This window comes from Perca flavescens, chromosome 6 (genome assembly GCF_004354835.1).
Source record: "Perca flavescens isolate YP-PL-M2 chromosome 6, PFLA_1.0, whole genome shotgun sequence".
NCBI classification, from domain to species: domain Eukaryota; kingdom Metazoa; phylum Chordata; class Actinopteri; order Perciformes; family Percidae; genus Perca; species Perca flavescens.
The window spans coordinates 19,566,040-19,580,693 of record NC_041336.1 but is presented as its reverse complement, the minus strand read 5'-3'; the positions used below and the strand labels follow the sequence as shown (position 1 = coordinate 19,580,693).

Genomic DNA, 14,654 nt, shown 5'->3' with positions numbered 1-14,654 from the left:
GTTTGATTTGTATACTGCTTTGTTCTTTGCATTGGCTGTGTGTGTGTGTGTGTGTGTGTGTGTGTTCAGGTCACCTATTTGTTAGATAAGAGGCTAACACCTTTAACTGTAATATATTTTAAAATAGGCTTACGAAGGGACAAATTCCCATTCATATGCCGCATTCCTGTGTGTGTGTGGATGCTTTGTGTGCACTAAAGCTCATATATCTCTGTCTCAGATTGGGCCTGCAGTGTGTATCTCCGTTGGGATTCTTGGGTCCAGCTCTGCTGAGAAAGCACACACAGAATGATTTCCTCTTATTTATGCCACTCTGTCTTTTCCTTGCTCTCTCAATTTATTTCCTGTCTCTTTCCCATTTGCTTGAAGGCTGGATTTGTATAATTGTGTTTGTGTGAGTTTGTGTGCTGGAAATAACCTTGTCCCTGTACGCTGGTCATAATTAGCCGGGCTGATGCTGTGAAGCTCTGTGCTGCCAAGACTGAATACAATAATCCTATAAAATACAAGCACTCATGCATATCTGAGTGACACTTGAATGAAAATCACACATTTTCTAACTTTAATGCTCCTTTTTCTTTCCTCTCTGTTCCCAGTGATCTGCTGTCTTCAGGGTACGTGGAGAGGCATTTGTCAGAAAAAGGGAAGAGCATCGTCACCAATGTAAGATTCTGCAAATCATCTCCTCATGCTTACTCACACTTTTGTTTTTTACTAATTGCAGTTAGAATGAAAGCTACAGTGTTTTAATGGGAATTTGGTGGTCTATTTACCCCTGGTATTTCCATGCAATCTGTATCTGGTTATGTGGATATGGATAAAAAAAAACATTTTAGCACAAGCTGTTAATGCATGCAGAACAAATTGCATTAAAAATGCTATTGGATCAGCCAAACCACATCTGGAGGTGGTCTGGTTTAATTATAAACAGATCTCAGCCAGGTCTAAATACAATCTTAAATGTTTAAACACATTATCAAAGCTGCTGTCCTCAATATTTTTTTGTATGTGTAATGTGAAAGGCGTTACTCGTAATGAGAGACCTCCAGCCCCCTCTCTTTGGAGACCAAAAGCAGGGCTTTTGAGAAGAGAGAATATTAGAATGGCATTTTTAAGTGGACAGAAACACAACTCCAAATGAATGCTGATGTTGATCCTTTTCTGCTGAATGCGTAAATAAGTGACTGCTTGTTAACAAGTTCGGTACAAATACTTTATATGGAGATATTATTTAAATGTTGGGTATAACCCAAGTGGACGACAAAATCAATGAATGCAGTTTTAGGAAAAACACCTCAAGTTGAAAGGTCCCCTGCTATGCACTTACTCCACTTTATCCTGCTATCTTAAGCAAGCCCAGCAAAAGGCTACAAAAAACCTCTGTCAATTTTTTCAAAGGCATGGCGTATGTTTACCCAACTCTGCTGAATCCAAGACACAGAAGAGTGGCTGAATTGGCTCCACTAAACATTTGTTCTCAGCTGTATTTTGAACAGCTGCAATTTCCTGCAGACCCCACAGGTTCTTCTCCCTCCCTGAGCCTTTTATTGGTTAATCAATGTGTTACTTTGCACATGCAGAGACAGCTCAGCCCATCCAGCCATTCATTTTTTGTTCATCTTAGATTCCATAAAACCAAAGTGGCCTAATCCTTCAATTTGCATGGAATTGAGATTGCTGTGATAATCCTCTGAAATCTGGATTTAAGATACAGTACAGGTCACCCACTGAGGCCTAATGATGTATCACATAAGTGGGGGTGATCATAATGGTCAGGATTTATTCAGCTAAGCAGCAGATTAGTGAGATATTAGATACTTTACAAAGAATGATCCACATTATTACACCACATATTGTGTGATATCGTCACTTGTAATTAAGGAACTTATTATAAAGCGATCTTTCTGTGAATTAATTCACCTTGTATCCAGAACGTACTCTGTCTGCAAATTCTTAATTTTTGTACAATGGAAAGAACAAGAGGCACTTTGCCTCTTTATTAATGGCTGCTGTTATGGAAGGTTAATATGAGACAAGCTGCTGTTGGTTACTCTGCTCACTGAAAAGGTCAAATGCCATTGTTACACAGCAGCTGTTCTAATAGGTGCACCTCAGAATCCTCTCTGTTCATGTAGTAGGTACTACAGGAATGAATGCAGGACAGGAATACTTGTTTTTGGCTAATCCACCAAAATGAAATATCTACAATGTACAATGCACATTAATCGCCACAGAAATTAAAAAAATTTAAAATGTGCAGGCGTTAGCATAACTTATTTTGCTAACGCAATTAAAATGAATTAATATTGCTAATTTGTACCCGTAGTATAGTACAGCATAGCATTATACATAGTAAAGTTGCAATTTACATAACTAGTGCAGTGCCCGTAAAAAATGTGCCCGTTTGGAACGGGCCGATTGCTTGGCCTGTGGTATTGCTACTTGTAGAATTCTTCAACACCAAATTGTACCCAACATTACTTACAGAATGACTCCAAACCACTTCATATGCAATTCCCCTGTATACCCTACTACTGACTTACAGTGTAGGCTACTTCTACATCAGAGGAAGACGTTGTACTACTATATTTACCTGACAGAATCAGAATGTAATCACAAAATATCACAATGACAATGTGGAGTAATCAGACATTAGCCTCAATGGGCAAGGTGCCCGTTATGAGAGCTAATCAACACATATCTGAGTTCATCAACCACCAGAACCAGACCGTTTGTGTGTGTGTGCGCGCGCGCAAACATGCAGAGAGAGAGAGAGAGACACGTTGTCTCGTGTCGTTTGATCGTTAACGTAGTGCTACTTTCAGTGTTGGGTGTAACGCGTTACAGTAACGTAACTACTTTTTTTTGGGGAAAAGTAAAGTAACTCGTTACTACTGAAAATTTGGTAACGAAACGTAGTTCCTTTTTCAATTCGGCGCAACGTTACTTTTCCCAGGGACAGATTTGACAGCGACACTGCCTTCTCAGCTGCGCGCTCACAAGCTCCACAAGGTACGAGACAGAGGCTGGTAGTAGCGGAGCAATGCTGCAGCCAACGCTAGCTAACTTTTGAGAGCGTTTTTAGCTTCGTGGCTTTTTACTGGACGGCGCTCTGAGCGGATAGCTATGTGACACATGCCACTACATCGCTGAGGACTGACAGTTAAATCGTCCGTCCTACAAACAGAGCATGCCAGGCAGACACAAAGCTGACAATCTCACAGATGGATGCCGTGGATATGGGCTCATACATAGACTAGGCTACACGCAGCGGGGCGCTGTGGACTTGTGTCGGTCGTACGGACACGCAAGGACTTCCAGAAAAGAGGCTGCATGTGTCTATGACACTGCACGACCAGTACTACAAGTAGATATGGACATTACACATTAACACCGTGTAACGCCGATGACCTGCCGATGTGCATTCAACCCGCGCTGGACTCGTTCATAATGAAGCCACATGGGTGGCAGTGAAGGTCAGGGGCCTCGACGGACCAGACCCGGGCGGCAGACAGAGGCAGAGCTGGAGGATAACGGGGGATTGTCGTCGATTTCCCAGGCGGAAGTCACTGATGTAGTCAAACAACTCCACAGTGGCAAAGCCCCTGGGATTGATGAGATCCGTCCAGAAATGCTCAAGGCTCTGGGTGTGGAGGGGCTGTCCTGGTTGACACGACTCTTCAACATTGCGTGGAAGTCTGGAACAGTGCCAAAGGAGTGGCAGACTGGGGTGGTGGTTCCCCTTTTTAAAAAGGGGGACCAGAGGGTGTGTGCCAATTACAGGGGTATCACACTTCTCAGCCTCCCTGGTAAAGTCTACTCCAAGGTGCTGGAAAGGAGGGTTCGGCCGATAGTCGAACCTCGGGTTGAGGAGGAACAATGCGGATTCCGTCCTGGTCGTGGAACAACGGACCAGCTCTTCACTCTCGCAAGGATCCTGGAGGGAGCCTGGGAGTATGCCCAACCGGTCTACATGTGTTTTGTGGATTTGGAGAAGGCGTATGACCGGGTCCCCCGGGGAGATACTGTGGGAGGTGCTGCGGGAGTATGGGGTGAGGGGGTCTCTACTCAGGGCCATCCAATCTCTGTACGACCAAAGTGAGAGCTGTGTCCGGGTTCTCGGCAGTAAGTCGGACTCGTTTCAGGTGAGGGTTGGCCTCCGCCAGGGCTGCGCTTTGTCACCAATCCTGTTTGTAATATTTATGGACAGGATATCGAGGCGTAGTCGGGGTGGGGACGGGTTGCAGTTCGGTGGGCTGGGGATCTCATCGCTGCTCTTTGCAGATGATGTGGTCCTGATGGCATCATCGGCCTGCGACCTTCAGCACTCACTGGATCGGTTCGCAGCCGAGTGTGAAGCGGTTGGGATGAGGATCAGCACCTCTAAATCGGAGGCCATGGTTCTCAGCAGGAAACCGATGGAATGCCTTCTCCAGGTAGGGAATGAGTCCTTACCCCAAGTGAAGGAGTTCAAGTACCTTGGGGTTTTGTTCGCGAGTGAGGGGACAATGGAGCGGGAGATTGGTCAGAGAATCGGTGCAGCGGGTGCGGTATTACATTCAATCTATCGCACCGTTGTGACGAAAAGAGAGCTGAGCCAGAAGGCAAAGCTCTCGATCTACCGGTCAGTTTTCATTCCTACCCTCACCTATGGTCATGAAGGCTGGGTCATGACCGAAAGAACGAGATCCAGGGTACAAGCGGCCGAAATGGGTTTCCTCAGGAGGGTGGCTGGCGTCTCCCTTAGAGATAGGGTGAGAAGCTCAGTCATCCGTGAGGAGCTCGGAGTAGAGCCGCTGCTCCTTTGCGTCGAAAGGAGCCAGTTGAGGTGGTTCGGGCATCTGGTAAGGATGCCCCCTGGAACACCTCCCTAGGGAGGTGTTCCAGGCACGTCCAGCTGGGAGGAGGCCTCGGGGAAGACCCAGGACTAGGTGGAGGGATTATATCTCCAACCTGGCCTGGGAACGCCTCGGGATCCCCCAGTCGGAGCTGGTTAATGTTGCTCGGGAAAGGGAAGTTTGGGGTCCCCTGCTGGAGCTGCTCCCCCTGCGACCCGACACCGGATAAGCGGATGAAGATGGATGGATGGATGGATGGATAATTAAGAATCCATCTATATAAACAGCATCTACTGTTTAAACTTGCATACTATAGAGATTAGATGTCTAAATGATATGACGATGGTGATAATAATTGTAATTTAAGTGTTTGTTTATAGAGTGAGTCTATTGGCCCTAATATAGAGACTTTCATCAGCAGTCCTGCTCATTAACCTTCAGCACTGCTCACAATGGCCTGATACACCCGGAAGTGTTACAAAAGTATTGATAGAGTACGTCAGTGCCTCTATAAATAGTATGACAAAATCTGTTTAATTTTCACGTCGCCCAGCTCTGTGTAGTATGTAGTACATGAGTGGTAAGTGGAGATAGACTGAAGTACTTCTTATAGTGGTACACACACTTTCTGTCTCATGAATAGTAAAATGTATTTGTGTACTGTCCTTATTTCTCTTCTTTATCTAATTGCCAATTGCCAAACTTTCACTGACATTCAGAGGGCAGAGTGTCCTACTTGTTTACTCGACCTTTCATTGTGCATTGTGTTGTCCAGAAAGATGATTAATTACTCTTAAAAGAGACTAAAGAGATCACAGATGAGACCAATTTAGCAACACACACACACACACACACACACACACACACACACACACACACACACACACACACACACACACACACACACACACACACACACACACACACACACAGTATTGATGTACCCACGTGCTGGTTTTGGGTGTTTCTTGCTTTGATGAGAAGTGGAGCAGAAGGTTCAGGGCACAGGGAGGAGAGACGCTGGGATAGTAGAGCACAGCGCCACTTATAAATAGCCCTCTCTGTCTCTTCATCTCACTCTCGCTCTACCTCTCTTTACCCAACCTCTCTCTCTTCATCTGTAGCTCCATTTAAGCTATTTAATCTACTAAACTTGTACAACTTCTTTTGTTGTAGCCAATATTTTCAAATTTTTTACACCAAATACAATTCCTGTAGTGAAAATCTTATCTTAATGATACAGCATCCAGTGATATTTAAACACTGTGTGCTTCCAACTGTATGGAAACAGTTTTGGGAAGGTCCTTTCCTGTTTCAGCATTACAATATTTCCATGAAAAGGCCAAGTCAATAAAGAATAGAAGAATTGGGCTGGCCATGACCTCAAATCTTTCCAACACTTTTGGGATGAATTGGAACACCGACTGCCAACCAGGCCTTATTGCACAGCATTACTAATGCTCTTGTGGCTCAATAGGAGCAAATTCTTGTTCCATAATCTTGTGAAAAGTCATCATCATAACGCCTGTAGTTCATGTTTTCAGATACTTTTTGCTATGTAGTTTAACAACCACAACAAATGCATACATGCATCCGATTCCTCACACAAACTCATAAGTCAGGCATGGATTGGGATGAAGTTCACACAGAGCTGGAGGTAAAAGTGGACGCGGCACTGCGTTGCTGTGAACAGCATCAGACTGTAGAGCAGAAATTGATCCTCTGATGCTGCATTTCCTCAGGGAGGCCGACTTCCTGCCTAATGGCTGTTAGGCAGCAAGAAATGGACGAGGAAGAGATGGCCTGCAGAGCACTTAGACACTTAGACATCATACACGTCTATAGAAAATAAATTTGTGTTTACGCTCGCAGAGGAAACGCACACACATATAGACAGATGGAGAGTGAATACAGAGCATGATTGGTTGACGGCGAGTTGTGACAGAGATGGAAAAACTTTTACAAGTGACCGATGCTGTGGCTTCCTATTGAGGGTAGAAGTTGGGATGGAGGACAGAGAAGTCACAGAGCAGTTAACGCACAGATGGTAGGATGCATAGTACCACACAAACACACGCATAAACATGGAGTACATGCACACGCACATATCTACACCACATCATACTTGTTAGCAAATTAATTCTGTGTGATTGATTGCTCTGAACAAATTTTCTGATGAAACGTGGTAATGAAAGCAGCAAGCGGGATCCTTTGCTCTCTGTTTGAGTGCATGAGACATTTCATGAGGCAACCATGTGTATGATCTTAATATGTGAGTGTTTGTGTTTTTCTCACAGGGAGGAGAGCACTGCTACTATCAGGGGAAGGTCAGAGGCATTCCTCACTCCTTTGTGGCTGTCTCAACCTGTCACGGATTACAGTAAGTACAAATATGCCACTTTATGTGTGTATTTCTCAGCCAGCATTGCTGCCTCTGTGTCCAGCCTCTTCGGCCATGCTCCCATTTATCCATTAGGTCAATGTAATTAGTTTAAACCAGCCCTTCTCTGTCTCTCTGCATTTCCTGTTACAAAGGTTATCATTCACACAGACAGGTGCTGTTCAGACATCTTCTCTTCTTTTTTTCTTCCAAGAGTTGTTTTTTCTTTACAGTTTGTGCTCTAAAGCAGAGAGACGGGTCAGAAACGAGGCCTGCTAGGCAGGAATGCATGTCCACTGTATATCAGTGTTATAGTGTGTGTGGGTGTTTATATATTGTGAGAAGAGAGGCAAATATGTACTCTGTAGTACTGAATGTCATTATGTGCGGACAATACAACACTTGCATAAAAAGGCACCATTGAATAATCAGGTATAACACATGCACATGTATTACAATGTTTCACAGTTGCTTCCACACATTTAGCATTTTTCCAAAACTGGGAACACAAGACAAAAAACCCACACTGTTTTTTGCCAAACCTCAGATATTTAACACACTATACGGTATTTATCTGCACTTGCTGTTTTTTACATTAATTATTTAGGCGTCTTAAAAAGTAATTGCAAAACAAATAAAAAAATATTAGAAAACAGTGCTAGCTACTTGTCAGTCTGATCTACTGCTCTTTCATTAACAGGAATCCCTGTATGAATGGCGTGTTCCATTATGCTTGTTGGTTGTTATGACTTTTCATATTGAATAACAGTGATTTCTCTAAGAAAATAGAGAGGTAGAACAGCTTTGTATGCAAATTTAAGGTTTGAGGTGCAAAGAGTGATCTAAGCTTTATGAAATCTATAACAACCATTCACATCTGCACATTGTTGACAGTATACTATTGCATCTAATTATCCATTTCAGTTGTTTCTGAAAACATTATTAATCAGTCCCGATCCATTACGCCTCATCAAAGCTTAATTCTGTCCATTATATCTTCCTTCAACATAACGTCAGGCTAAATAAACCAAATAATCAGTGAAGAGAAGTGAATTCATCTAATAAAGGCAAGTGGGTGAAATCAGATTGATATTTGCTGAATAAGCTAAACTAAACTTGGGGTTTTAATAACGTTTGCATATTTCATGTGATTGTGGCAACATGTTGGGAAATGTGTCAGCACAGCAAATTAGTAGGGCATGAATTAATCAATCCCAAAAAGATGAATATGTTGCACATGCAGTACATTCTCATATATAGGACAAAATAGTATATACAGTGACAGACAAGATGAAGTGTTTCCTGCAGACTTCTCTAATTACTAGTATGGCTGAATTTTGATGTGTGACTTGTAATTAGTCCAAATGTTAGTGTAGCATGTTATAATACTTCTGTCATGTATCTGTTTTTATTTATTTGTTGTAGTAGTATTAGAGGTTGTACTTTATTATTAATAGGATATATTTGATTGAAATCTCGGGTTTGGGGTTTTTCATTCCTGATTTTCATAATGTGGAAAGAAATGCACAAGCTGACATTTTAAAAGAGACAGAGACACACCCATAGTATGCTCTGCACACACTAATTTGTGTGTGTGAGGGAGAGACAGAGTGACAGTGAGAGCATATGAGTTAGGGGAGTGCACAGTGGTGTCGAGGGGTTAGACATTAGAGCAGAGTATTTCCCTTATGCTGAGTCAGATATTTACCATAATATACATCCTGCTCTTTCTCTCTTACACAGATGCACACGCACGCACGCACGCACGCACACACACACACACACACACAAACACACACACACAAATAACCATTAATGCAGGTTTCTGTTTGAAGCGTCCACGAGCAATGTAAATCATTTTACATTTGTGACTGAAATACAATCACTCAGAAGCCTGATTAAGAATACATTTTCCTTTAAAGTTATTTAAGTTAAGAATTTCCCCTTGTAGTCTTGGCAGAATGACTAGTTTGGTTTGGGTTGCCAAGAAATATATATAAAAGACAGTTAAAATCAGCATCACGTTTCTTTTGTGAACTGCAATAAGGGTTACATGTTACATTCTGTTTCAAAATACACTTTCTTATATATTATATTATTTATAGTTTTTAATTTCACAATGACAAAATATTGAAAGGACATATGGAACAATGCAGGGAAAATATAACACTTTCTTTTTCTCTCTCCGTGTGTGTATAATCTGTTGTAAGTGCAATGTTGGACCTGGACAAAGAGTGTGTGTTGGAGGGGATTTCTGTGTGTTGAAGGCCAGAAAGAGGTAGAAAAAAGGAAGAGAAAGACAGATTGTGTGTTCCTGCAGTGTTCACTCTCATGACTTTACAGTTTGACCCACCCAATCTCCTAAAAGCTTCAGATAAAGTTAATTAATGGATGATGTCCATTTTTTTTGTCCAGAAGACCTTCACCCAGCTGCTAAATAAGAAATTGATCTGAATTACTCTTTTTAAATGATTGCTTGGTCAAAAGGGTGTGTGTGTGTGTGTGTGTGTGTGTGCAAATGTAAACTAAATTTAATCTGATGAAATGAGTTTGTTATGCTGATTGTACAGTTTGATTTTTATACTTTGTTCTTTGCATTGTCTGTGTGTATGTATGTGTGTGTGTGTTTATACCTATATGTGATTAATGTATTTAGAGTTTTTAAGTGCATGTAAAGTCATTCAAATTTTCATTAAATGTTAGTGAGGAGCTCAAATGCACCCTTTTCAATGTAGCCTTTGTCATTGCAATCTGTGGTCAACCAGTTCAAGCTCTTAGTTATTGTTCCAGAGATAAAAATCCTTAGGTGACCTTTAAGTTATGCTGTGTGGGGGGAATCTCTGAGATGATTGGATGACCTTTTGTTTCACATTACCCTCCACCTCTCCTAAGCTGTACATAAAGCAGGACAGCAAGAGGATTATGTCCAAAACTGCAGCATGTACAGTAGGAGTGCATTACTGTTATTATTCTGACAAATGCTCCAATAATACAATAAAAAAAACCTGGGCAAGCACTGAAATGGCTCTAATCTATCACACTGATGGCTGAGGAGGAGTTGAATTCAGATGCATTATTCCATTTAGTGATGAATATAAACAACAGCAACTGGTGTTGATATGTGCTCTCCCTTTCTCCCCTCCCCGCCTCTCTCTTTTAGTGGGATGTTTTTCGATGGCAATCACACCTACATGATTGAACCTGGAGGACAGGGCAGCAGCAATGTAAGTACTCTATAATATAATTTATTTTGTAGGTGCTTGAGATGGCTCCTCTCGGGGGGTTTATCAATTTTCCTTTCTTTCATCTTTTCACATCCAGCTGCCTCTCAGCCCTGTTGAATTTCCCGTGGTCAGATATTGTTACATCATTTTTTTCATATATATAGTTATCCGTGAATCATCAATGTTTAGGATTGGGTTTCCTGGTATTACTGTATTCATAAAGGGGTCAGTTATAGTCCTGAGAGGATGTTGAGACAAAACCAGAATCAGTTACAGATCACACACCAGTCGTTACCACTTTTTCTAATGAATCGTGAGTCACAGGACAGAGAGAGATTTGCTGGGATACAAAGCCAGCAGACAGCAGAAAAGCCTACAACCAGTTAGATAATAACACGCATTATGGTCAGAATGAAAGGACAGATCTGACATTGTCTAAAGAAGCCTTAAGCATGAAAGTGAAGAACAAGCTGCTGATAGTGTGTGTGTGTGTGTGTGTGTGTGTGTGTGTGTGTGTGTGTGTGTGTGTGTGTGTGTGTGTGTGTGTGTGTGTGTGTGTGTGTGTGTGTGTGTGTGTGTGTGTGTGTGTGTGTGTGTGTGTGTGTGTGTGTGTGTGTGTGTGTGTGTGTGTGTGTGTGTGTGTGTGTCCTTTATGCTCTAATTAAAATGTCCAGAAGAAGTTTCTGTCTGGTGTTAATCAGTAAGGGACAAAAGGAGACTAGATAAGAGAGGTCAGGGATTTGTCTCTATGTTTGTGTGTGTATGTGCACTTATGGGTGTTGGAAGTGCCGGCCTGGCACACAGAATCTTCTTAAAATGTATTCCCATGTGACGTTTTAGTGCCAATGGTGTTGAAAGAGAGGAAAGGAGGGGAAATAAAGAGGATGGATGGATGTAAAGAGCAAATGTAAGGCTGAGAAGACGAATGTTAACTGAGAAAAAAGGTACACAGAGGGAGGCACAGCTGAGCCAAAAACACAAAGTTGTTGTTAAATTAAATGTGATTTAGATTGCTTGTAATTGTATCTTGTGCAGAGAAGCTGTAAAACAAGAGGAACTAATTGGTTTGGAAAGGCAGTTGCTATATCACAGTTATACATTCAAAGAAATCTGAAGTTAAAGCAAGAATATTCTGAATGTGAAAGATTTATAAAAGATAACTGAGGACAGAGAGAGAATGAGAAAACAATCCTTCAGCCCACTAGGTTTATTTCACATGTGTCACAGCTCTCTCTCCCCTTTTACTTCTTTGACTCCCTTCTTTTCTGGCCTCTTCTTCATCTCCTCTCTGCCTTCGTCATTCCTCTCCAGCGTTTTCTGGAGACTGAATTATTCAAGCAGAGAGAGAGAGAGAGAGAGAGAGAGAGAGAGATCTCAACTCAACTCAGAATATCGCTGCAGCACTCGTTTTCAGAGATACAGCATCTAGTAGCTTTTTTGGTAATTCACAAGGCCACAGTGACGTAAAATGCACATAAAAATTGGAAGAGTTTCTCCACTAGTTTAGTTTTTATATGCGTGTCATGCCAAACATTTGTCAAAACACTGATGCATATCAAATATAAAAAATACAGCAAGTCATCCTCTGGTAGCCTATATATTACACATAGAAAGCCAAAAGACTTTATAATAATAATTCAGGTGATATGTTTATGTGCAACGTTTCAAGTTAATTGCCACAAATAGAAGGATAGCTTTTACTGCTACCAGCCTAAAGTTTTGCCTGATAGAGTCCTCATTTTCAAGTAACTGGCTAACTTAAATGTTTCCCGTGTGAATAGCCAACTCAGTGTTTGCGCATCGTCCATGTTTAAAAAAAAAAAAAAGTTTTAATCTTACTTAAAGGGATACTTGCTGATTTAAATCCACCTCTGTGTCATGGCAGTGTGTTTAGATGAACGGTGTTTGGCTTCCCTCTGTGGCTCCAGTGCACAGAGCCGAGGTCAGCCAAGAGAAACTGCAGATCCAGGCAGAACTCCACTGCTCTGCTCAGATCATCCACTGCGGCCACGGAGGGAAGCCACACACCATTCATCTGCACACACTGCCATGACACAGAGCTGGATTCAAATCAGTTAAAATATCTCTTTAAAAATATATTGGGTAAAAAAATTTAATGAATTTTCAATATCATTGAGATGACACATTGACAGTGGTGGGAAGTAACTACTGTAGGTACATTTAATCAAGTATTTTACTTGAGTATAATGTTAAGGTACCTGTACTTTATTTCCATTTTATTTATTCTTCACATTTATCGGACAGCTTTAGTTACTTTGCATTTACAGAGTTTACATACAAAACCCCACCTACAAAATATGATACTGTATTATGGATTAAACCACCCAAACCAATGTAAATCATATAATAAACTTAGCTTGACTTTGATCAGATACAGTACTAAAATGCTACTTAGACCTTAATGCATTATTAATTATAGTCCAATAATAGTATATAACATTATAATGACATGGCCCTTTTTCTGCTTAGTGAGTACTTCTACTTTTGATACGTTGGTACATTTAGCTGATAACACTGAATACTTTTTGAATGAAATTTAACTTGTAGTTTAGCATTTTTAATTGTGATATTACTACTTTTGCTCAAGTAAATTCTTGTTCCACCACTGCACTTTGGACACAGTTGCTCTTCCTCTTCCAGTGTGACTCTTCGATTTTATCATTTAGTTGTAAAACACTAGATCTCATCTGGGCTTAAATATCTACGTATTCTTCATGTTATGTCAAACATAATTGCCTGTACTGTAGTTTGTGTTTTTTGCTAAATATTTGGCATGTAGCTCCATTGCCAGTGTTGACTTTGGCATTTTAGGTGGGGGATTCCTGTCTGCGTGACAATGTCGGACAGCACTGCCCCCGAGCCCAGCAACGGCTGTCAGTTTGTCAGCTCTGAGCTCTGGATGTCTGATCCCTGCAGGCAATGGTCCACTGACTGTCTCTGCCCCTCTGCATCTCTGGGCTCCTCTCAGTGTATCTCTTTCTCTATTTCACTCTCAGTCTATGTATCTCTTTGTCTCTGTGACGGTCTGCTGGGTCTGCAAGTCTTCCTCTCATTTTTGTCACACAGATGTTTACTGGAAAAACCTAAATGCTCGTCATGTATCCTGTGTATTCACACACACACACACACACACACACACACACACACACACACACACACACACACACACACACACACACACACACACACACACACACACACACACACACACAGAAAGCAGTGTGCCTGAGTTGATTTAAGAGGGTTCTCTCCTTTTAAAAGGTTGTTTTCTCAGTCATGTTCTTGTTATGACCTAAAAACAGCCACTTATCAGTTAGTAGTATTAAATGCAAAAGCTTTTGGGCACAACTAAATCCGGCTGTTATGATCTAGTTGAAAGTGATAGAAAAATGTAATATGGCAGGATGGGGTGTGTGTGGAGCTAGATAAAGTCGGCATGGCTTCTGTCGACATATGGTAAATCCATCTGCCCTTCTTCCGCCCAGGCAGAAAAAGTTATGCAGGACATTAGCTAAGTGTGTCCTGAACAAGCTGCTCTCATCACCTTTTGCAGCTGAACTTGTTATCGTGTTATGTAAATGGGGTTGTGAACGAGTAGACAGCAGTTGTAAGCAATATAAGAGCGGCACAATTAAAGTTCACAAGCTTAGAACGTGATGTATCCGGGCGCTATGTGACTGATAAATCTTCTTCTATCACTTCTTGAGTGTGTAAGCGTCTGCGTGAGCATGTGCGTGCCGACAACTTGGTGTGATGCTGACTTGCATATGCAGAAAACACCATATGTTTAGCTGTCTTGTTTGTTTGCACACCTTTCCAACCCCACCTGCACTTCAGGGCCCCTGTGGCTAGATCCCAACAACTCGGTCTATTCACTTCAAGGAGGACTCAGACTAGGCATAGTGCTGTGTTGTTTTGATGGTGCAGTGATCATACGTTCAGGGTTGCAGTACATTTAAACTATAAAGGGTAAAAAAAAAAACAAGACATAGCAGTATTTTGATAAAAAAATGATATTCTTCTAAATGAATTGTGGACTAGGGTGAAACAGCTTCAGAAAGATGTAATAAGCAATCATACATTTTCTTTCTATTTGTAAAGTTTAACTTGCAGGTTTTTGTATACAAAGTATTAAAACAGTATACTATAATGATTAGTATGTAGTACATACTGTATAACATTTGCTAAACA

General features: G+C 41.4%; 1 protein-coding gene across 6 annotated transcripts in view; it reads left to right on the top strand.

Moving 5' to 3' along the window:
• Positions 1 to 14,654, top strand: part of adam22 (ADAM metallopeptidase domain 22) — a 57,086-nt gene that overhangs the window by 15,674 nt on the left and 26,758 nt on the right. Inside the window, exons 4-6 of one of the 6 annotated variants that reach the window (XM_028579887.1) lie at positions 597 to 663; positions 7,136 to 7,218; positions 10,379 to 10,442. In XM_028579887.1, the coding sequence (XP_028435688.1) occupies positions 597 to 663; positions 7,136 to 7,218; positions 10,379 to 10,442 (214 nt within the window). Of the gene's footprint in view, positions 1 to 596; positions 664 to 2,978; positions 3,013 to 4,110; positions 4,146 to 4,406; positions 4,437 to 6,116; positions 6,886 to 7,135; positions 7,219 to 10,378; positions 10,443 to 11,312; positions 11,387 to 14,654 lie in introns of those variants that run through there. The other 5 variants (XM_028579890.1, XM_028579891.1, XM_028579889.1 and 2 more) reach the window with 5 other exon arrangements.